Here is a 24,591-nt window from a genome sequence, read left to right as displayed (position 1 = left end):
TGACGGGTTTTCATATTTCATTTTTTATATTTCATTTGTAAACATCAGACATCTGATTTTTCTCCTTCGAGAAGAATAAACAAACTTCATTTAGATTTTTATTCTCCCATCAGGACTAAACACCAGCAGAGCAGCTCCGGCCTCCTGTTTGTCTCCATGGCAACGACTCCACATCACTTCCTTTCTTAGAATCTAACTGGAGACGTTTAAAAACACAAACTCCTGTGAATCTGGTGTCGCTCTGGGAGTCAGAAAAGCAGTATAAGTTTAAACCACAAGCACATATTATCTCCGACTTTCTGATCAACCTTTCCAGATTTCTGGAACTGAGACAAATCATTGTTTATTCTTGAGCCTTTATTTATTGATTCGTAATCTTGAAAAAAATTGTTTATACCTTTATTTTATCCCGAATGTTGCTTTATCCCCTTTTAGTCTGGCATTAACCTTTTGCTAATTTAAAAATTCCTACCTAAAACGCCGGGGGATTTCTGTAGGAAACTATTTGCAGCAAAAGAACAACATGTGGAGTTCCTCAGGGTTCAGTCCTAAGACCTTTGTTTTTTTTACCTGTAAATGACACATCTGGACGATATAATCAGCTCAAACCTGATCAAAGGCATCGATCAAAACTAAAGACAGGATTATTTACCAGAACTGTCTTTTTAATCTTGCTTTTGAAGCTCTTAACTTATTATGTGAAACACTTTGAATCATCTTGTTCCAGAAATTAGCTCTAAGAATAAAGTTGCCTTGAAGGGATCGATCAGCTGATCAATCTAACCGCAGTGCTCCATGGGAGTGGGCGGAGCAACAGGAGAGGAAAAAAATAACAACAAAAATAATGAACCAGTCTTCAGAAAGCATCCCGTGACGTCACAGAGGGTTGGTGCCGGGGGGCTCAGAAGGATGAGGACACAAACATAACAGGACATTATCTTTATTTTATAAAAAAAAAAGTGAAATCGCTTATTTTATTCAAAATAAAATAAAAAATAATACAATTAAATAAGAAAAGAATCGTCACGACCCACCCACGTGATCAGAACCACTGAAGGTGAAACAGCGGGGTTTTCTTTCCCGTTTTTGATGGATGCCTTTATAACAGCCCAGAATTACAAGGTCTAAAAGATATAATTATACAGTCAAACTTGTTGCAGAAACGGTGTAATTATGACGGGAAAGACCCCACAGGAGTGAAACCGACTCACACGCAGAAGAACTGAAAATAAACCCGATAAATGCGCCGCGTCTTTGGTTTCAGCTGAAAGTGATCCGGGCGGGGGGATGAAGCATCTTCTTAAAGTATCATACAGACTCTGTTGGACATGAAATAAATGAAAGATAAATGAAAGAAAGAGAATCCGCCGCAGAAACGGCTCCGTTAATTACAGCAACAGGCTGATTATTGGGAGCCGCATTGATCCGCGGCCAGACATCAGTTTTCAGCTCTGATCGTCCCAGATATCAGTTTTCAGCTCTGATCTTCTGATATCTGGTGTCAGCCTGAGCCCTGATCCCCCCCACGGAGGAGCGTGGATGGAGCCTCCGCGGCTCCAAACAGCGCGGCGTGTCCGGGGATTCCCCGGCAGCCCCTGCGTCGCAGCCCCGGGACTCTTCAGCAAGTTCCTACACGAAGCTCCGCGGGACGAGAAGAGCTTTGATTTCAGGAAAAATTCAGGGAAGATCTGACCTGATTTTACAGTTTCACCATCTTTTCTCTCAGGATTAAGTTTGAGATGTTAAGGCCGCGGTTTTCATCCATCATCTCTCCATCAGGATTGGAACCCCCTCATTTCACACTAAAACTCAGAAAAGCATCCCATAATAAGTGAAACTGGTGCGTAGGGAGCGGTTCTTGTTCATTTACTGCAGATTTACGCACATGGACCCGCTCTGGAGGCCGAGCCCGGGCCCGGGTCCCGCAGACCCACGGGGAGGGTTTCACGCGTTTACGCGCACAATCTGAGCGCGGATCATGTGGAAGTGGATTTTTATGCGGTTCGGATCCGCAGAATCAGAATCAGAATCAGGATCAGAATCAGAATCAGAATCAGAATCACGTTTATTTGACCAGGTCAAGTCAGACAAGACATGGAATTTGACTCGGTTATTTTCGCTCAAAATAGGTAAATAGGCAAATGGCAGCTCTTATTAACATATATACAATTTATAAAAAGTGAAAGGTGCAGCAGAATGAGGTAGACATGATTATTGGAAGGTGCGTTGTTACAGCATATGATTTTGTTATTATAATTATTGTTGTTAATATTATTGCACGGTGGTTGATTGATCTGAAACTCTATGAGTGATGGGAGGGGGTTGGACCTGCTGGAATATTTATCTTATATCTTAACATTTATTTATGGATGATCGTTTACTGGGCTAATTATTATTATTATTATTATTATTATTATTATTATTATTATTATTATTATTATTATTATTATTATTATTATTATTATTATTAGTAGTAGTAGTAGTAGTAGTAGTAGTAGTGGTAGTAGAAGTAGTAGTAGTAGTAGTAGTATAATCAATAATAATAATTATGATAATAATAATAATAATAATAATAATAATAATAATAATAATAATAATAATAATAATAATAATAATAATATAATAATTACAATAAAAAAAATTTAAATAATAATACAAATACAAATAGTAAATAATAATAGTAATAATAATAATAATAATAATAATAATAATAATAATAATAATAATAATAATAATAATAATAATAATAATAATAAGGACTTTGAAGTTCTAAAAGTTGGAGATTTGGAGCAGAGCCAGAAAACTACGTGCCCGCGCCTCCGCGCTGCGCGCCCCCGCGGCTGCGCGTGCCCGCGGGATGCTCTGAACTGAAACCGTCTTCATTCTGAAACGTGCGCGGCTCGCAGCTGATTGGCTCCTGCAGGCGACTCTCTCTCTCCTTTTCTCCAAAACTCCGCCGTGAATGAAACGCATATCTGGAACCCACGTCACTGCGGAAGGTGGATTTGTGTATAAAACCCCCCGCGGGCCGCGTCTCTGCGCAGGAAACCTCTCCGCTTTGGCACAGGAGGACGCACAGCGGAGACGCAGCTTCTGCTGGGACGGATATTATAGACGCCGCTGCGAGGACAAGGGTTGCAGGTACGAATCCTGTTCTGTTCCTGATCTGAAGCCTGAAGACAGATCTGCGCGTCCTGCGCCGGTGGAAAACTGCGTGAGAAGATAACAAGGTAAGATAAATTAAGATAATCCTTTATTTCTCCAATGGGGAAACTCACTTTGTTCAGCTGCAGTAAACTTACATGCAGGGCAGGGGTAAAAAAAAGTAAAATGTAAAAAAATATATATAATTACGGAATATAGACAGTATATACAGTGCATTGCAATGGAAATAAAGTAGTGCGAAAGACAAAAAAAAAAAGCAGTGCAAAAAGGCAGGTAGGATGTGTGTGAGGTAGAAAGACAGATATTGCACATATGGTTATTGCACATATTGTTATTGTTATTATTGCACGTGTTATAGGTTTGGAAAGAAATGAGCGTAAAAAGAATAAGTTGCTCCAACGCTTTTTGCGCTCATTTCTTTCCAAACCTGCCAAAATATTTGCGCCCTTTAGGGTCCTTTTTTTTCTTAAAGTGTATTTATTGCCTTTGGTTTGTGAGCTCGGAGCGCCCCTGGGGGGGGCGTGGGGGGGCAGAGCCCCCTGAACTGTACCTAGAAAGGCGCAACAGCCTTACACTGAAAAAAATATAACCTTAGCTTAATTTAAAAAAAATTAGGGTAATCTGTCACACTTGATATTTTAGTGTTGACTCAGGATAAATAATCATCTAGCTTAACTTTTTATTGAATATACATTATTTTTGAATTACCGCCAGAAAATGTAAAGACAATAATACTACAAAATGAGAAAAATCAATCTGGTGATCTGTTGTCAGTTTATAATATTGTAAAGTAAAAAAAAAAAAAAAAAAAAAAATCACTGATATATATAAATTAGAAAAAACGTATTTTAAATAAGCAAACTAATATTTTTCAATTATTAGAATGAGAAAAAATAAATGAAATGGAAGACAGCGTTGGTTTACTTTTTTCAGTGTATAGACAAGCCGGCGCACGCAAAACCCTGTAAAACTATTTGGAATAGTTGACAGCGTTTCTGCTTCAGCTCGGGTCGGAGGAGCTTTGACAGCGGCCCCCCACCCTAAACCCCCACCCATGGGTGAAGCTCTCACCTGAGTCTCCCACCGGGGTCAAACCCGAGTCTGCAGCCGCTTTACCTTCACTCAGAACCGCGCTGCGCGTCCCCGCGGCGCGCAAAGGCGCACCGGAGGAACGCGCTCCTCCAATATCTCCTGTTAATGATTAAAACATATTAATTTATCTAAACCAGGGAGCTTCCAACTTTTTTAACCCATTGGATGAGAGAAAAACAGCGCAGGGACCCCCGCTCGTAATTCTCATGTTTTCCCTTTTTTTTTCCAACGTGTTTTAATCCTGGCTTATAATAACTTTTCTGGAGGTTGGTAGCCAAAAAAAGAAAGTTGATAATACAGGATAGGCTTTTATAAGCAGTCTTTTATAAGCTTCTCCCTTTTCAGTCATTGTTCAACACATGATTATTGGTTTTGTGTGAAATGTCAATGCTGTGCACAATGTTTTTTGGTTTTGTGTTTTTTTTTTGTGTTGTCATGATTGAATAAACTTCATTCATTCATTCATTCATTCATTCATTCATTCATTCATTCATTCATTCATTCATTCATTCATTCATTCATTCATTCATTCATTCAGTTTAGACTCGTTCTTTTCCTGTTTTTCCCTAAAGTTATTCTTATTTTCGGCAGATTTGTTGGAGATTTTAAACAGATCAGGTTGGATCTGCGAGGATCGGTTTCCAGCTGGCGGCGCAGGTGGATGCTGGGAGGGAGATGTTCGCCCTGGCCCAGTTCGGGTCCCAGTTCGGGTCCCAGTTCGGGCTGCTGTCGGCTCTGGCCGCCGCGCTGACGTCGGTTCTGTCCGCGCTGCTGCTGCTGGTTCTGACCCAGCAGCTGTGGAGCCTCCGCTGGACTCTGACCCGGGACCGAACCAGCAACCTGCCGCTGCCGCAGGGCTCCATGGGCTGGCCGCTGGTCGGGGAGACGTTCCACTGGCTGTTCCAGGTGGGTTATTATTATTATTATTACTATTATTAATTATTATTAATTTTATTATTATTATTATTATTATTATTATTATTATTATTATTATTATTATTATTGTTATTATTATTATTATTAATAATTATATTAATATTATTATTGTTATTGTTGTTATTATTATTATTATTGGTAGTAGTAGTATTAATTATAACATTATTATTATTATTATTATTATTATTATTATTATTATTATTATTATTATTATTATTATTATTATTATCCTCATCATCATCATCATCATCATCATCATCATTGTTATTATTATTATTATTATTTATTACTATTATTATTACTACTACTTAATACTACTACTACTACTACTACTACTACTACTACTACTAATAATAATAATAATAATATTATATTAAAAAAAAAAATATATATATATATATAATTATTATAATTATTATTATATTATATATAATTAATAATAATAATAATAATTATTATTATTATTATTATCATTATTATTATTATTATTATTATTATTATTATGAACGGGTCGCGGGTATCAGAGGTTTCAGGAAGGCGGAAAACATGCTCAAGTATTTATTCAGACTTTTAAAGACACGGATTCCTGCCCAGACGGATTCCGTCGCAGGCGGCGTGTGCAGACTTGACGACCGGCGTGCGAACCGGACATTTCTCTGTTATTTCTCCACATTTTTCTGCTTTTCAACCAAATACCAACTGCGTGTTCTCATACCACGCCCCCCCCCCCCCCACCCGGTCCCCAGTCCGGGTTTCTAACAGCAGAAATCAACCTATGATCCAAGGTTCTGATCCGGGGCTGGAATTCCGGATACAAACATTTTTAGTTTTTATGTTTGTTGTGAGTTTTATGTTTTCATTCATCTTTTTTGAAGTCCGAACTTTTGAAGGAAGATTCTGGTCCAAGTTCTGAATAAAAAAGGACAACTTTAAAAGTATTTGCATCCTAAAGGAAAATATATTGCAAAAATATACAACAATAATATCTGAAACTGCTGGAATGATTATCAACCAACTGCGTTTTTTTTTCCTACAAAGAGAAAAACTAATAATAATGATAACATATATATTTTAGATAAAATGACTATAAAATAAAATTTAGACATTAGACATTTAGAAAATGTAAACAGAAAATAACAAATTCTCAAAATATGAATTTTGTTGTCATTATTTCTTCCTTCATACAGATGAATTAACTTTATTTAAAAATTATCTTTGTGGGTTTATGGGGCAAAAATAAGAGCATATTAAGTTGATTTATTATTAATTTAACAAAAATAAATTCAGGAGTTCAGGTGCCTTCAGGTGCGTTCAGGTGCGTTCAGGTGCGTTGAGGTGACACTTTTTTTAACGTGAATATTCGGCAAAATCAACCTTTTATTGTGTTAATTATTAAAACTGTATCCTGGTAGAACCTTTAGAAAAACTTTGTGCCTCAAGCCCCACAATACGGTAAAACTCACCCAGGAGACACAAAAGACGTTAACGATGAAACCTTTTCAAAATCTTGAGTTTTCGTGAAATGGCGTGGCCGTGGCGCCGCGTCAAACTTCAAAGTTACACAGGAAGTAATACTAGTAGCTGATTGGTTGATATTTGATAGTCCCTATTTTCTGGCATAACTTTTGAATGGTATGACATGAAGAGTCATGGGTGGTGTCATCGGACTTAGTTTTGAGTCCTTGACCTTTATTGGTGAAAATTGCTGCTTGCAGCTTTAATTTTTATTATTATTTTTTCATGCCCCCCACATGACCCTACACCAGCAACTTCCCAGCCTCTAGACGAGTCGTTTCCTAACGATCTTTCTCCTCTGCAGGGGTCAAACTTCCACATCTCGCGGCGGGAGCGTCACGGAAACGTGTTTAAGACACACCTGCTGGGGAAGCCGGTGGTTCGGGTCACGGGGCCCGAAAACATCCGCAAGATCCTGCTGGGGGAGCACAGCCTGGTCTGCACGCAGTGGCCCCAGAGCACCCGCATCATCCTGGGGCCCAACACGCTGGTCAACTCGGGGGGGGCCCTGCACAAGAGCAAGAGGAAGGTGAGAGGGGGGCATCGTGGGGACCCGGGGGGGGGGCAACACACCCTGGTCAACTTTGCTCCAACCTCCTACTTCTGCTCCAGGTGCTGAATTGTAGTGGAAAAAAAAAAAGGCAGAGTTGAGATGAGTAGAGCCGAGTAGGTGCTGGTGGAAAAGTGCCATAAGGTGACAGGGAGAGCCATGGCACTTATTACACGTGTCTTCTACTTCTGGATATATTTCAGAAATGGCGCGTTTACACTAGTACCTTCTCAGCCCGACTCGATTTGCATCACCTTGCCCTCATTTCTTTACAATACCCAGATCAGAAGTAGGCAGGTTTGAGCGAAGCTGCTGTGACGTACTCGATTGTATGATTGGGCCAACCCCCCGACCAATAGGTGGCTTGTAGTGTGATGACATCACAGCCCGACTCAGCCACTTAGAACCTCGGCAAAGTAGCTACAGAAAAGTATTTACTCGGCACGTTAGTCCCCTAGTGGAAAAGAACCAAACCGAGGCGAGGAGAGCCGAGTAGGTGCTGGTAGAAAAGTGCCAAAAGTCTCGACTTGGAAAAATGGACCCTGTGTAGAACTTTAAATTGGATAAGTCCAAGAAGACCCACAAGAAGTTGTAGACTATCCTACCTACAGCATATTCCTAGACCTCCTCCGTCAAATTAGTTCCCGGTTCCTTTTCCTTTGTCCAGTTTCTGTGCAGCACCGGCGGCCGAGTGCGAGGTCGTAACCGTTTCCTCTGGTTCCAGGTTGTAACCGTCTACACTCGTTCCAGGTCCTGGCGAAGGTGTTCAGCCGCAGCGCCCTGGAGTCCTACCTGCCGCGCCTGCAGGACGTCATCAAGGCCGAAGTGGCCAAGTGGTGCTCGGACCCGGGCCCCGTGGACGTCTACGCCGCCGCCCGGTCGCTGACCTTCCGCATCGCGGTGCGGGTCCTGCTGGGCCTGAACCTGGAGGAGGAGCGGATCGTGTACCTGGCCGGGATCTTCGAGCAGCTGATGAACAACCTGTTCTCGCTGCCCATCGACGCGCCGCTCAGCGGCCTCCGCAAGGTAAGGGGGTCCCGCAGGGTTCAGGGGTCAGAGGTCACGGGTCAGGGGTCGGAGTTCATGGGTCGGGGGTCGGAGGTCACGGCTGACACTCTCGTTGCTCGTTCCAGGGCATGAAGGCCAGGGAGATCCTCCACGCCAACATGGAGAAGATCATCCAGGAGAAGATGGAGCGGCCGCCGACGGAGGAGGACGAGTACCGCGACGCCTTCGACTACATGCTGTCCAGCGCCAAAGAGCAGGACTACCAACTCAGCATCCAGGAGCTCAAGGTACCAGGGTCACGGAGACTGTAGTCAAGACCGGGACTAGACCTAAAACAAGACCAAGACCAAGACCGAGACCAGAGAGAATCAGGACCAAGACAAGTATCAAGAACAAGACAGCGACCAGGACAAAGTGAAAAACAAGACCAAAACCAAGACCAAGACTAGACCGAGACCGAGACCAAGACAAGACCAAGCCAAGACAAGACCGAGACCAGGACCAAGACCAGAGATTACCAAGACCAACCCAAGACCAAGATCAAGACAAAACCAAGACCAACTCAAGACAGAGACGAAGACCAGGACCAGAGAGTATCAAGACCAAGACACTACCAAAACCAAGACCAAGACCAAGACCAAGACTAAGCCACTACCAAGACCAGAGAGTATCAAGACCAAGACAAGACCAAACCAGAAAGTATCAAGACCAAGACCAAGACTAGACCAAGACAAGACAAAAGTCTATTGAGGCTGAGACGGTCGAGACCAAGACCATAGACTTTCGAGGCCGGTCTCGAGACCAAAGACTGTCGAGACCAAGACAAGACCAAGACCAAAGAGTATCAAGACCAAGACTACTTCAGCTCAAGAACAAGACCAACACAGACCAAGACCAGGACCAGGACCAGAGAGTATCAAGACCAAGACAAAACTAAGACCAAGACCAAAGACAGTCGAGACCAAGACCATAGACTTTCAAGGCCGGCTTCGAGACCAAAGACTGTCGACACCAAGACCCAGACCGGTCTCCAGACCTACAAGTCTACATTGACGCTGCGACTCCCTAACTTTGCTGTTAGATGTGATTTGGTGCCATAAACAGTAAATTCAGGTTAAATCAAGTCCCCTTCCCTCCTCTCCTGCAGGAGACGGCGGTGGAGCTGGTCTTCGCCGCCCACTCCACCACGGCCAGCGCCTCCACCTCTCTGGTCCTGCAGCTGCTGCGCCACCCGGCGGTGGTGGAGCGGGCCCGAGCCGAGCTGGAGGCCGAGGGCCTCGGCCCCGACCCGGACCGGGTCCCCGGCCCGTCCTGCGTCACCGTGGAGACGGAGCGGGACGCCGCGGACCAGGAGACGACCTGCCTGCTGGACGGCGGGAATCAGACCGGTAGTTTCCCAGAGTCCCAGTCCCACGTACCACACCTGACCCTGGACAAGCTGAGCCGGCTCCGCTACGTCGACTGCGTGGTCAAGGAGGTGCTCCGCGTCCTGCCGCCCGTCTCCGGCGGCTACCGGACGGCTCTGCAGACCTTCGAACTCGACGTGAGTCCAGATCTCTTGATGTCTAGTGTTTATTTCAGCGGCTGAACCGCTCTGGGTACCTGGATCAGTTTGAGACCAGGACGTAACATCTGGTAGAGAAATGTGCAGCTCCTCTACCGACCCACTATGGTTTAGACCTGCAGGTCCTCTACAGACCACTAGGGTCCAGATCCAAACCTGCAGGTCCTCTAATGTCCACTAACACAGTTAGTTTGAAATTAACGTTGGTTCAGAGGTGGCGCTGGTATTCTGGATCATGGTAACCTATGACTTGATGGAGCTTGGATAGAGCTTGGTCCATGATGGAGCTTTAACCTGCATTTGTGGATGGAGGTGGACAACTGTGTCTTTAGACGGTGGTTTCTCAAAGCTTTCCTGCGTCCATGCAGTGACTTCCCCTCCGTCACCAGCTGCAACATCAGTTTTCAGCCTCAACCCGTTTTAGATTTAGTTTTTCCTCCTGTCAGGATGCCGCTCTCTCTACCATTTCCAAAGTTTTATTGTGTTTAAATGATCTGGTGCAGCACATCAACTCTTGATGAAACTGAGCTGAACATTTATGGGTAAACAGAGAAAAACGCTTGTATTTCCTCACTGTATCTCTTCATTTTCCAGGGTTACCAGATCCCCAAGGGCTGGAGCGTGATGTACAGCATCCGGGACACCCACGAGACGGCGGCGGTCTTCCAGAGTCCGGAGCTGTTCGACCCGGACCGGTTCGGGCCGGAGCGGGAGGAGAACAAGTCATCCCGGTTCAGCTACGTGCCGTTCGGCGGCGGCGTACGGAGCTGCGTCGGGAAGGAACTGGCCCAGATCATCCTCAAAACTCTGGCGGTGGAGCTGGTCGGAACCTGCAAATGGACCCTGGCCACCGAGAACTTCCCCAAAATGCAAACGGTGCCCATCGTTCACCCGGTGAATGGGCTGCACGTTCGCTTCTCCTACAAACACTCGCTTTAGGGGCACAGTAAGACTGATTGACTTTCCAAAAACAGTTCAAACCAGGAGGCAGTTTAAGCTTTTCTGCTCCTGGAAAAAAAAAAACAACAACAATATTCCAAGCAAAAAAGACACGAGGACCCGGTTCGGACGGTTCAGTTCTGGCCTTCAGACGTGAGGAGGTTTACGTCGAGCACTTCATCCATTCTTTAGGTTTGACAGCCTGTGATGCTCAACTGCAGTTGCTTCGATCGTTTCCCAGTTTTCATCTTTTGAATGAGAAGCAGGCGACATCCGGGTGTCACTTTTCAGGGTTTCGAGCTGGATTCAGGACTTGCAGCGCCTACGTTCTTTTAAGACCAACTTCAAGGTGACGATAAGAGCCAAAAAAGAAGCATGCGATGACACCGGTTCCTCTGAATCGGGGACCGTTTGGTGCCTCCCATGTCAGCGTAGCTGTAGAGACCCATGTTTGAGGCGTTGCCATGGTTACTGCTGTGCTGCTAGCATGGATGGCGGAGCAGGGAGGGAACAGGACGGCGGTTGTTTGGATTTAACCACTGCTCCATTTCTCATATTCAGTTCAATGAAATCTTATACTACTATAATAATAATTCCAGAAAAGGAAATTATGTTGCAGTAACTTTCATTTTCGTAAGTTTCTTCAAAGAGCCATCGTAGATGGTTCCGGCCGTGGGCAGGAAGGAGAAGACGTCTCTGACTGAAGACACTGCTGTCGAATCAATATATATCTTGTAAAGAAGATGCTCAGGGTTGTCCTTTTTTGTTTTCCGTAGCATTTGTCTTCGTACACTCATCTCAGAGGCTCCAGAATGGAGCCAGGTGGGACTCCACAGCCCCTATTCCCATTTTACCCAATCTGAAGAACTTTGTGAGCTACTGTACCAACCGGTTTCAGTCAAGACTCAAACCGGGCATTTTCTTCTTTAAATCTTTGAATTGACCCCATAAACGACGTAGCTGCAAATCATACCCAACGCTAGCTACCACCAGATACTCGATTAACACAAGAAAGAGGCGTTATTAGCCGTGCTCATTATAAAAACAACACATGACCAATTTTAGACTTAAGGCACAAATTAAACACTTAAAAAATCAATATAAATCCCTCAATATGGCAATACCACCTTGAACCACACGGGGGTGTATGGATCTGTTACAACACTGTGCTGAGGTTTGATGGTACGACTTTTTGTAATACTACTTTGTCCCACTGGAGGTGCACTTTGTTGTACATTTTCTTGTGATATGCTGCCTCCTTGTGGTCAGAAGTGGCATTGCCTCGTAAAACGACACTTCTTATCACTTCTTATCTTTAAGATAACTTAAAGCTATTTAAGGATTTAAGGAATCCTGCCTTCTGTCTGAACGTCTTCAAAACTGGACGTGTCCTGTGGATCTGTCCCCGATGTGGAGATACTTGAAATGCAAGGCCAGTTTTAGTCTGTAAATCTATGTAAAGATGATTTAACATCAAAGACGGAGTTTGACTCCAAACACAAAAATCCAACCCTGGAAGTGCTTTTCCCATTTGTAGTCCTCCGCTGCTCTTAAAACCAGTTTGTAACTGACAGCGTTTGTTGAAAACGCCTGGTTTTTCTTGTTCTTCGGTTCCCACGGCCGCCTCAGTTTACCTCCCGTAACCTGCCCTCTCTCAAGTGCCTTTGAGCAAGGCGCTTAATGGTTACGAGCTCCGCTGAAGTAAACAAAACGTGATGTGACGGGTTTTTATTTGAGCTCGATTGACAAAAACATGAAACTCAAGCCAACGTTTGCATCCGGGTCCCAGTCGGGGGAGGGGGGCAAATGGACTGAAAACTGGTCCCCGGGACCACATGGGACCCAGATTTGGACCATTTTTGTTGCTTTTGGGGTGACTGGAACTTCGGTCTCGGTCCCCCATTACCCAGGATGCCATTCTTATCACCCGACTCTGAACCCCAACACGGACAGTCCCCGATGGGGGGCCCATTGTTCAGCTGGTTATTTCTCAGGCGGGCCCCAACGTGGAACTGTCTGCAGGGGGGGGGGGGACTATTTGATGGGGACACGAGAGACTGGACGCCGGTTCAACCGCGGAACTCGCACTTTCGTCAGGTTGGTTCCACCATCAGGAAATTCAAGATGCTGTACATTCAAAGTGTTCTTTTTCTTTTTCACATGAATGTTATATAGATCTCTATCCGTGCTGTTATGTGTTTATGAAATGAAGTAGCGTTATGAATAAGCTGTATTTAAAGATAAGCATCATACCTTAGAGACACTAACCTGTAATGTAAAATACCCTTTCCTGCTGCTAGACCTTAGAAACTGTTTATTGTTTAGAGCAGCATAAAGTTATAATTATTATTATTCTAATTATTATTATTATTTTTATTTTTATTATTATTTTTTACTGTTACTGGTCTAATTCTAGGACTGTTTGAATCTTAAAGCCTAATAAATGCGCTGTGAAGTCACGTACAGATGGATTTATGGAAGGAGATAGCACTTTCTCCGCTTTAAGGAGTCTGTATATATTTGTCTTGTTTATATGGTTCAGAGTAGCAGATGTAGCTGCTGTACAGTTGGTTGAAAGAGTAAAACAGAACAAATGATGAAAAAAAAACTGCTGTTTGATGACTTTTGTTGAGTCTTGATTTTGTGCCGTTGGGGTTTGAGTGTTTGGTGATGGATGGACGAGTTCTGCTGATTCGTGACGGACGGGTCGGGATCATGATATATATATATATATATATATATATATATATTATATATATATATATATATATATATATATATATATATATATATATATATATATATATATAATATATATCTACATTCTTACATCTAATAAGACGAGTTTCAATAAACTTACTTATAAAACACACATACCTACTTTAATAACTGTTCAATACAGTGATATAATACTCAATTATATTTATATATAAAATATAGTCAAAACAAATCAAGGCAAACAAAAGAAAACAAAACAAACGCCCAGCATTTAATTGTGCTACTATGTATGTATGTATGTAATAATAGAAGTAATTATAATGCATAGTATTACATTATCATTACTTTACTATAATACTACAATATAATACATATCTACATATAACTATAAATCAACATATATGAATAGATACACAAATACTGTATGTATAATATAACAATATATCCATATACATACCTACATATAACATATCTATATCCATAATATACATCTATATATCTACATATATTAATAAATGTACATATCTACATGTACATTGGTATTTACATGCATCAATAACCCTTTTCTAACCGGAAAATTAGCAATAACCCGGTTGCGCACGGCCATGTAAACACCAATAACCCCTTTGAATAACCAGAATTTGCTCATATTCTGGTTTTTGAAAAGGTCAGCCAAAAGTTGCGCGAAGCAGGATTTGTAGGAACGCCAGACCAGATCAAGCTCCGCTGGAAGACGCTGAAAAAGGTGAACTACAGGGCAGACAAACAAAACGACTTCTACTGGGCTGTTGATTATCCACCGTGCTGCTGTTATTGTTGTTGTTTTGAATTTGGATACAGGAAGAAGAAGCGGAAATGAAGGTAATTGCGTCATGACGTTCTCCGTGCGTCGCTGGTTTGATCCAGATATCCCAAATGATTAATCACCATGTATACAGGGATAACCCTTTTAGCTCACCCATGGAAACACATTATTCCCAATGTTTCAATAACCGGAATTTTGACCTTAACCACAATTTTGGCTGCATGTAAGCGTTGTCATTTGCTCCTCTTAAAAAATGGACATCCAACCAAGATGGGTCCAAAGAAACGATGCCAAACTCTCCATGAAGTCAAGAAGAACCAAAGATGGAATGATGAAAGCTTGAAGAACTGTAAAATTGGTTGCACATGACGTTTGTACAGTGGCGCCCTCCAGAGTCCACGCCTTGATCCCATAGAGAACGATCTGGTCTGATCCAGAGATGCTGAACAAGCCTGAAGCCAAAGAGCTTCAACCAGCAGTTGGATCCAGAGGTTCCCTGCTTCTTCCTCCTCGGTCATGTTCCACAAAGACAAGAAGTCATCGTTCGTGTTTGTTTATTGTGACTCGGATAAAGATTAGAAGACCACAATAGAGGGTCACTTTCCCACTGGACAAGTGGAGTGGCAAAAATGGTTGCAACTAGTGGAGAAGACGGGATAACAGCCGATTATCTGCTTAAATTAAAGGCAATTGGACTTGACAGTGACCCGTACAGTTACCCCAAGAACCAGTGGTCCATGGACATTAATATTTGGTACAGTTACCAAGAACCAGTGGTCCATGGGCATTAATATTTGGTACAGTTACCAAGAACCAGTGGTCCATGGACATTAATATTTGGTACAGTTACCCCAAGAACCAGTGGTCCATGACATTAATATTTGGTACAGTTACCAAGAACCAGTGGTCCATGGACATTAATATTTGGTACAGTTACCAAGAACCAGTGGTCCATGGACATTAATATTTGGTACAGTTACCAAGAACCAGTGGTCCATGGACATTAATATTTGGTACAGTTACCCCAAGAACCAGTGGTCCATGACATTAATATTTGGTACAGTTACCAAGAACCAGTGGTCCATGGACATTAATATTTGGTACAGTTACCAAGAACCAGTGGTCCATGGACATTAATATTTGGTACAGTTACCAGGAACCAGTGATCCATGGACATTAATATTTGGTACAGTTACCAAGAACCAGTGGTCCATGGACATTAATATTTGGCCACAAATCCAGTTTCCTGATATTTATATGTACTTAATTTATACGCTGGGGAAATACACAAAGCAAAGCTTGAAGGTTTACAAAAGTCTTGACGCTTGGTCCGACTTCAAGGCAGGATTTCTTGGCGAAATGAAAGTGATGAGGACACGGAACTTTATGATTTGACCGTTTAACGTTAGCTACCCAAAAATCCAACATTACCTGATACAAAATGGGAACCACAAATCCACGTTTCGGTGACTGGAATCCAGTTGTTTCTGTGAATTGCAGTGATCCATTTGTCTCTCTTGAGCTTATTTTTCGTCAGTCTGTAAAACGATAACTCTGATTTCTTGCTAAATCTATGAGTACAGTCGATCGCACAACAGATCTTTCCCATTTTAGATGTTTTCCAGTTGCTCAAACTGAAAGTTTACACTGCCACTCAGGCTTTCTGCCACTCAGTCTTTCTGCCACTCAGTCTTTCTGCCACTCAGTCTTTCTGACACTCAGTCTTTCTGTCACTCAATGGGCGGAACCCGCCGTGAAGTCGCATCTGTGACGTCATGCGCATTCCCTGTATTTATGGTCAAATAAAGCAGAGAACCAGTTAATTCCAGTGGGTTTTAGCATCGAGGAGGCATGAACTCCTACCGTGGGATTAAAAAAGTGCTCGTCGGCGGATGAATGAGTCCGGAAACTCCCGTCCCTGTCACCTTAGGGCCCGTCTTCATTCACACCCGGCTCTTTATGAGCGAAGCCTCGAGAGAGAGAACAGCTTTGATTTGAAAACAAAGCTTTTGGGAAGTATTAGGAAACAGGAATCAGTTACAGAGTCTACGCTCCGACCTGTTCCCGTCACAAACAAAGGAACTCTTCATACCTACAATCTTCTTCTTCAGAGGTGAACCATCTCGGGCTGAAAACAATCTCGTGATAAGTCAGGTTTACTGCTCTGCACTCTAAAGCACTTTAATTTGACTTGTACGTGAACTGTGTGACTCCAATGAACTTGCCTTGACCTGAGTACAATTTATTGTACAATTTATAATTAAATACGTTTTATATGTATCTATTCAAGAGATGTTTCTTTACTAACAATTTGAATTATTTTATGTTAATAGTTTAAAGAGTTAGGGAAGTTGGTTCCATGCAGACGTAGCTCTGTACATCACTGTTCTTTTACAAGAGTTTGTCTTTATTTTTGGCAGTTAAATCACCTTTGAGAGCATGTCTTGTGCTGTAGCTATGATTTTCTGAACTGCAACATCATTTTTTGTATAGAACTTGCGGGGTATCAAACCCTGCAGGAAGAGGAAACGGGAACCCTCACTCAAATGATCCAAAACTGGTCCAGAATCAGGTTTCCAGGGATCACCAGCACCTCTCTGAACCCAGACCCGTCCCACGTTAACGTCTTGACCTCGTCAGGAACGAAGCCGACGGCGAGGTCAGCGCCCGGGTCGCCGCTAAGATCAACTCCGGGGGCAGCGTTTAGGTCACTGGGCATTCGCAGCAGCCTCCACCTGACCGCCCTCATTGACAGGCGGAGAATAGGGCGAAGCTATGTGGCAGAAAATTAATGGGGCCAAACACAGCCGGGCCTATTTGTGTCCGCCGCGGGACCCCGCCGCCCTGCCAAGGTCGTTATCTGATGCACGCTCAGTCGCTGTGAACTTGGAGGAGTTCTGGACCCGGGAATCAAACCAGCGCCAGCGGCGGCTCAGGTCAGCGGCTGGTCAGCTGATGGGGTGGGGGGGGGGGGCGACCCCATGTCTGCCCTGCACTATACAACAAGGGTTATTGTTGTTGTGGATGTACACAAGGAAACACTAAACGCTGCTCTGTAGGGATGGATGTGGTACAGACCCGTCAATCTCCCGTTTTGGCCGGGAAACTACTGTATTTTATCCCTCTTTCCCGGTAGTGGCATGACCATATTGCAATTGTCCAAAACGGGCCCAAGGGCAATGTTGCTAGGGTGTACAGCATGACCCCGCTCTGATATGGAAGAAAAAAATCGCCCAAAAATAAAAAACGCCCGAGAAAACCTGAAAAATGCAGGCGATTTATTAGTATCCAGAAACGGTTTCCCTTTTCTTCTTCTTATTCTGCACGCTTTTTCGTCCGTTAATGTGGCCCGAACCGCAACGTGCACCAACACATAGCATAGAATCAACACATGTGGATCCATCGTGCCTCGAAGGGCAATACTTTTCTCAGCCAAAAGCGTTACCGTGGCAACGCTAGATGCCAAGAAGCGGAAAAAAAGGTGAAAGTTCGGACGCTTATTGGTCGGCCGAACTTTATCATAGAGACATCATTCAAATGTTTCCAGACTCGGTTTGCTTCGGACCAAAAGATCTTTCAACCTCATTTTGCCAATTATTACAGTTTTTGAGATATTAAACTTTCAATAAAAAAAAAAATCCATTTGATTTTAGACGCTTGTTGCTAGGCAACACGTTATCGTAGGGACATGATTCAAATGTTTCAAAACTCGCCTCGCTGTGGACTACAACATATTGAAATTTCATGAAGCTGTGATTTACGTAAATTTTAAGTCAAAATGTCTGCCAAATGGCCCCATCCCCAAAGGTTTATCAACAACCTATAACGGTTTATTAACAACCCTAAACTACTCCTTGGCCATTATTAATCACCCTAACCACACAACCCCGAAGCAGAGGGTGTGGTTTATTAACAATCCTAAACCACATACAATTTCCTGAAATTTTCTAGTTGTAGATTGTAAGTGGTTGACAGGTAGTTATTTTGGATTTCTTGTAAATCTGTCTTAAGATGTAAGATACTGGACCTCAGTTGGGCTGGTGGGTGGCAGAAGATTTCCCTTATTTCTAAATCCAGCCATCTAGGAACGGTTGTTTGTTTTTTCTCAGCTGAATGTACCAGCCAGTGAAGATGTAAAGATGAGTGAAGGGGACGTCTCTAGATGCTGGACGGCTGTGATTCGGTCATGGTTCGGTTTGCTGAGGACCCAAGTGCAGGAGAGCAGGAGCCAGGAGTTGCAACAAAAAAGGATTTATTCCACCAAAAAGCCAAACTAAAATGCTGCAGAGCAGGATCAAAAACACAAAGTAACAGGGATCAAAACTTGGAGCACATGGAGGGAACAAACAGTACGGTCGGACAGGGAACAGAGGATTGACAAGACAAGATATACTGAAGGGATAACGAGACATGACGAGACACAGGTGCAGACACAATCAGGGCAGATGGGACACAGGCGGGGCAAGACAGAAACTGAAGGCTGGGGGGAATGTCAACCTTGACAGATTCCTGGTGACAGCACGACCTGGGGAGGGAATATCTGTTATATCTATGGGAATATCTATTATATCTATGGGAATATCTATTATAACTATAGGAATATATATTATATCTATGGGAATATCTATTATATATATGGGAATATCTGTTATATCTATGGGAATATCTATTATGTACATGGGAATATCTATTATCTCTATAGGAGTATCTATTATATCTATAGGAATATCTATTATATCTATGGGAAAATCTGTTACATCTATGGGAATATCTATTATAACTATGGGAATATCTATTATATCTATAGGAATATCTATTATATCTATGGGAATATTTATTATATCTATGGAAATATCTATTATATCTGTGGGAATATCTATTATATTAAGACAGAGTGTGAAAGTAGTAAGTGAGGGTCTAGTTTGTGTATTGACGAGCTTTGACTCGGAGATGGGGCTGTTAATCACCCCAGGAAATAGGTGTTGCAGACACGAGCCTTTGTGCAAAAGTTCAGGTTCTAAACCAGCCTCTAAAATACGCCTCAGTAGGTGTGTTTCAACCGAAATAAATCATGAAATCAAGCCAAAGAAAAAAAAAAAAAAAGGTTTGCAAGAGGTGGTTTTTCCTGGAGATTCAAAAGAAAAAAGATTATTTTGCAAAACTATGATGAAAACCACACATTTTTGGACCAAAATAAGCCAAAATCCTATTTTTGTGGGAACTGGCTCCACTGAGCTCGTATCTAGCGGGTCAACATGAGAAGTTACTGCCTCATATAACTCGTGAAGGTTGTGCAAGTCATCCTCGAGTGTCCAGTCCACTGTTTCTCAGTGAAATTGTGCAACAGACCTCCCAGAGTTCCTTTTCTGCAGACGTCAGGGACATGGGGTTGATAAGGCTCCCAGACCGGCCAGCTGATAAATGACACATCTAATATTCTACGATGTAAAGTCCCATTAAATTACAGTTTAGGTAATCTAAGCTGCAACGAGCGATTATTGGACTCCCTTGTGGTCAGTGGGGAGTACTGCAGTCAAAGAGTTTGGACCTGCTGTTGGGTTAATGGTTCTGGTCAAAGACTTTGTTGCATGTGGAGCATGGAACATGTGTCCTGTCCTTTGGAATAGAGGGTCTGCATTGGTGTCACTTCCCCACTGGCCCCCTTACTCGCACTGAGTGACAAAAATGGCTGCAACTAGTGGAGACGACGGGATAACAGCCGATTATGGGCTTAAATTTGAATCAGTTGGACTTGACAGTGACCCGTACAGTTTCCCCAAGAACCAGTGGTCCATGGACATTAATATTTGGTACAGTTACCCCAAGAACCAGTGGTCCATGGACATTAATATTTGGCCACGAATCCAGTTTCCTGATATTTATATGAACTTAATTTCTACGCCGGGGAAATACACAAAGCAAAGCTTGAAGGCTTACAAAAGTCTTGACGCTTGGTCCGACTTCAAGGCAGGATTTGTTGTAGAAATTAAAGTGATGAGGACACCGAACTTTATGATTTGACCGTTTAACGTTAGCTACCCAAAAATACAACATTACCTGATACAAAATGGGAACCGCCCGTTGGTCACGGCCCGTGGTCCCACCCACGTTTTTCCATATATTATCAAGGTCAACTTAACATCCAACATCCAACTCGCTGAGCTTAAACAAATCAGGAAATGAAGAAAACTGCAGTTCCTCTACTGGCCACTAGGGGGCCAACTTCTATAGTGAGTCAAGTCCATTAATCCAAATCCAAATAAACATATTTACAACCTGGTACACAACTGTGCTCCGTCCAATCACTGTGCTATGTAAATGCCTTGCCTGGCCTTGCCTTGTCTGGCACTGAAGCTCTGAGCCATGGAAAAAGAACGCCAGAATACAATGTGGTCACTTTTGTGCCGCTGAAAACGCAGAAGAAGAAACAGCAGCATCGAGTTTCAGTCTTAACCAAAGTTAAACCTGTTTGGACGTCTTTTCGTAGCGGTTCGTACCAGAGGCTCTGGTTCCTCCATCTGCTCCAGGTCACCTCTGCCAGCCGTAGAGTGACGTCCCAACGATCTGTTTTAAATCCCATCTGGGCCTAAACCCCGCGGTCCTCCACCCAGGCCCTCGTTCGGCTTTGGCCGCGGTTCAGGTCAACAAATGTAAGTCAGGGAGACGGAAGCTAGACTTGTCTTTCCACTTCGATTATGGACAACACGGTTCCAGCGTGCTTGTTTAAGGCAACAGGAATTATTTTGTGAAGATTGAGGAAAGGTCATGGTTTGGCTGTAGAGACGGCCCTTGAAAAGCCCTGCACGTCCATCACAGAGTCCCTGTATGATCATGAGAAAGAGATCCCTCGCTCTTTCAGCCGAGAAACATTTTGATTATACGTATCCTGTCCTTTTATGGAAACAAAAGCGGTGTTTTTCGCTTTGGTTCGTGGCGAGTTTTTCAGCTTTAGCCCTCGAAGTGTTTGGTTGTCTTAGCTTATGGAGCCTCCTGCCGTGTTTTACTGTCGCAGTGGAATATAACTCAAGACCTCTGATTATCACCGTCTCTCCTGGCGTCTCGCTGCAGAAGACAGACAAAAAAACACCAGTGAAGCAACAAAGAAAAGAGCTGTTGCATCAGCTCCTCTCTCAGCTGGAGACCAAAGCATCCAGAGGCTTTGAGAGAGAATCACAGTTTTACTGTTTTAGTGAAAAAGACCTTTTCAAGTGGCCATAATATGTTTTTCTGTTGTCTTGCTTATTTGCAGTAATGTGATGACTTCACATCTTAGATGTGATCGGATGCTCACAGATGAGGTAAATGTACCATGAAAGGATTTATAGGCATAGCTGGGACTTCTAGGCATAGCCAGGATTTCTAGGCATAGCCAGGATTTCTAGGCATAGCCAGGATTTCTAGGCATAGCCGGGAATTCTAGGCATAGCCAGGATTTCTAGGCATAGCCAGGATTTCTAGGGATAGCCAGGAATTCTAGGCATAGCCAGGATTTCTAGGGATAGCCAGGAATTCTAGGCATAGCCAGGATTTCTAGGGATAGCCAGGAATTCTAGGCATAGCCAGGATCTCCAGGCATAGCCAGGATTTCTAGGCGTAGCCAGGATTTCTAAGTGTGGCCAGGGCTTCTAGGCATAGCCAGGATTTCTAGGCATAGCCGGGACCTCTAGGCATAGCCAGGATTTCTAGGCGTAGCCAGGATTTCTAGGCATAGCCGGGACTTCTAGGTGTAGCCAGGATTTCACCAGGGGTCGGAGGGGATCCAGTTTGGGAACCACAGGATCTCATCTCTCATCTCTGCTTTTTGCAGATGATGTTGTCCTTTTGGTTTTTTGGGTTTTTTTGTGCAACAAAGGGAGTGCTGGTTCAGTTATTTGAGAGTTATTAATAATGGTCTTACAATAGTTAACCTTTGCAATCAGCAAATGTAACAAATATGTACAATATAAACAACTTCTCTCATTCAAATGAATCAGAATTTATTTACACAAGTGTTAAAAGATAATGTAACAACACGGGATAAATTCCGATGGCTAAACTACACATAAACAACAATTAACTAAACATTAAACACAAACTTCAGATTATATACACGTGTGTGTGCGTCAGTGCGTGTATGTGTTTGTCATTTCCTGTTTTATTTTGAAAGAAGTAACTCTCTGCTCGTTTCAGGTCACTTGCCTTTCCTCATGTGTTCACCTGTTCCTCATTATCCTCATGTGTCACCGGTCTGATTACCCTCCCTGATTCCCTCATGTATTCACCTGCTCCTCATGACCCTCATGTGTTCACCTGCTCCTCATGTGTTCACCTGCTCCTCATGACCCTCATGTGTTCACCTGCTCCTCATGACCCTCATGTGTTCACCTGCTCCTCATTACCCTCATGTGTTCACCTGCTCCTCATGACCCTCATGTGTTCACCTGCTCCTCATGACCCTCATGTGTTCACCTGCTCCTCATGACCCTCATGTGTTCACCTGCTCCTCATGACCCTCATGTGTTCACCTGCTCCTCATTATCCTCATGTGTTCACCTGCTCCTCATTATCCTCATGTGTTCACCTGCTCCTCATGACCCTCATGTGTTCACCTGCTCCTCATTACCCTCATGTGTTCACCTGCTCCTCATTACCCTCATGTGTTCACCTGCTCCTCATTATCCTCATGTGTTCACCTGCTCCTCATTATCCTCATGTGTTCACTTCCTCCTCATGACCCTCATGTGTTCACCTGCTCCTCATGACCCTCATGTGTTCACCTCCTCCTCATGACCCTCATGTGTTCACCTGCTCCTCATCACCCTCATGTGTTCACCTGCTCCTCATTACCCTCATGTGTTCACCTGCTCCTCATCACCCTCATGTGTTCACCTGCTCCTCATCACCCTCATGTGTTCACCTGCTCCTCATTACCCTCATGTGTTCACCTGCTCCTCATCACCCTCATGTGTTCACCTGCTCCTCATTACGCTCATGTGTTCACCTGCTCCTCATGACCCTCATGTGTTCACCTGCTCCTCATGTGTTCACCTGCTCCTCATTACCCTCATGTGTTCACCTGCTCCTCATTACCCTCATGTGTTCACCTGCTCCTCATTACCCTCATGTGTTCACCTGCTCCTCATGACCCTCATGTGTTCACCTGCTCCTCATGACCCTCATGTGTTCACCTGCTCCTCATGACCCTCATGTGTTCACCTGCTCCTCATGACCCTCATGTGTTCACCTGCTCCTCATGACCCTCATGTGTTCACCTGCTCCTCATGACCCTCATGTGTTCACCTGCTCCTCATGACCCTCATGTGTTCACCTGCTCCTCATCACCCTCATGTGTTCACCTGCTCCTCATCACCCTCATGTGTTCACCTGCTCCTCATGACCCTCATGTGTTCACCTGCTCCTCATTACCCTCATGTGTTCACCTGCTCCTCATTACCCTCATGTGTTCATCTTGGTTCATGTGTTCACCCCAGCCGTCTTCACAGGTTTGGATCACAGTCATTGCCACATTTCTTGTCGCTTTCCTCCAAGTGAGAGATTTTTTGTTCTAAGTTTTATATCTTAGTTGAATTTTTCTAGTTAATGTCAGAAAACAAATGCCTTGCAGTCATTTTGGATGATAAAGTAAGCTGGAAATCGCACATAAATCATGTTAAATCTAAAATGTCAAAATCCATTGCAATTGTGTACAAAGCTAAAGATTTCCTCTCTCAAAATGCATTAATCACTTTATATTACTCATTGATAGCTCCGTATATGACATACTGCATTGATGTCTGGGGAAACACTTATAAAACAAATACCAATCCAATATTTTTATTACAAAATAAAGCCATAAGAATCATCAGTAAAAAACGTTTCCGTGAGTCGACCAACCCACTATTCATCTGCTTAAAAATTCTGAAATTCAAGGACTTAGTTGATTATATTACAATACAAACCATGTACAAAGCCAGGAACAAACTCCTACCTCCACATGTCCACAATCTGTTTAAAATGAAGGACACCAAATACAACATGAGAGGAACTTTATTATTTGAAAAACCGAAGACCCGAACCGATCAAAAAATCACTGTGTATCTGGAACAACTGTCCTGTAAATATCTAATCATGTTGCACACTATTCAGCCTTAAAAGACTTGAAAATGAAATTGTTTCTCGTTATGGTATGGAAAATGAAGTTTGCCAACTTCTGTACTGTTATTTTTTTGGTTTTGAGCTCTGTGCTTTTCTTTATTTTGCTATGATAGGGTATTTGAGCTTACTGATAATTCATTTCAAAGTCTTGAGCTTTGCTCTTTT

General features: G+C 43.2%; 1 protein-coding gene across 1 annotated transcript; it reads left to right on the top strand.

Moving 5' to 3' along the window:
- Window positions 1–3,005: 3,005 nt before the first annotated feature.
- Window positions 3,006–13,355, top strand: LOC133463791 (cytochrome P450 26C1). Its single transcript, XM_061745509.1, has 7 exons — window positions 3,006–3,230; window positions 4,849–5,163; window positions 7,013–7,237; window positions 8,009–8,284; window positions 8,392–8,553; window positions 9,414–9,809; window positions 10,425–13,355. Exons 2-7 carry the CDS (start codon window positions 4,933–4,935, stop codon window positions 10,767–10,769), a joined length of 1,635 nt encoding a protein of 544 aa, XP_061601493.1. The 5' UTR covers window positions 3,006–3,230; window positions 4,849–4,932; the 3' UTR covers window positions 10,770–13,355.
- The last annotated feature ends 11,236 nt before the right edge of the window (window positions 13,356–24,591 follow it).

This window comes from Cololabis saira, chromosome 17 (assembly GCF_033807715.1).
Source record: "Cololabis saira isolate AMF1-May2022 chromosome 17, fColSai1.1, whole genome shotgun sequence".
Classification (NCBI taxonomy): Eukaryota; Metazoa; Chordata; class Actinopteri; order Beloniformes; family Belonidae; genus Cololabis; species Cololabis saira.
This window is presented reverse-complemented; position numbering and strand designations above follow the sequence as displayed.

Bases quoted from the DNA above. Each gene is read 5' to 3' on its own strand.
- LOC133463791 (XM_061745509.1), top strand. From the start codon at position 4,933: ATGTTCGCCCTGGCCCAGTTCGGGTCCCAGTTCGGGTCCCAGTTCGGG. The intron at 5,164-7,012 runs GTGGGTTATTAT...TCTCCTCTGCAG, and splicing joins CGTTCCACTGGCTGTTCCAG to GGGTCAAACTTCCACATCTC. The intron at 8,285-8,391 runs GTAAGGGGGTCC...TGCTCGTTCCAG, and splicing joins CGCTCAGCGGCCTCCGCAAG to GGCATGAAGGCCAGGGAGAT.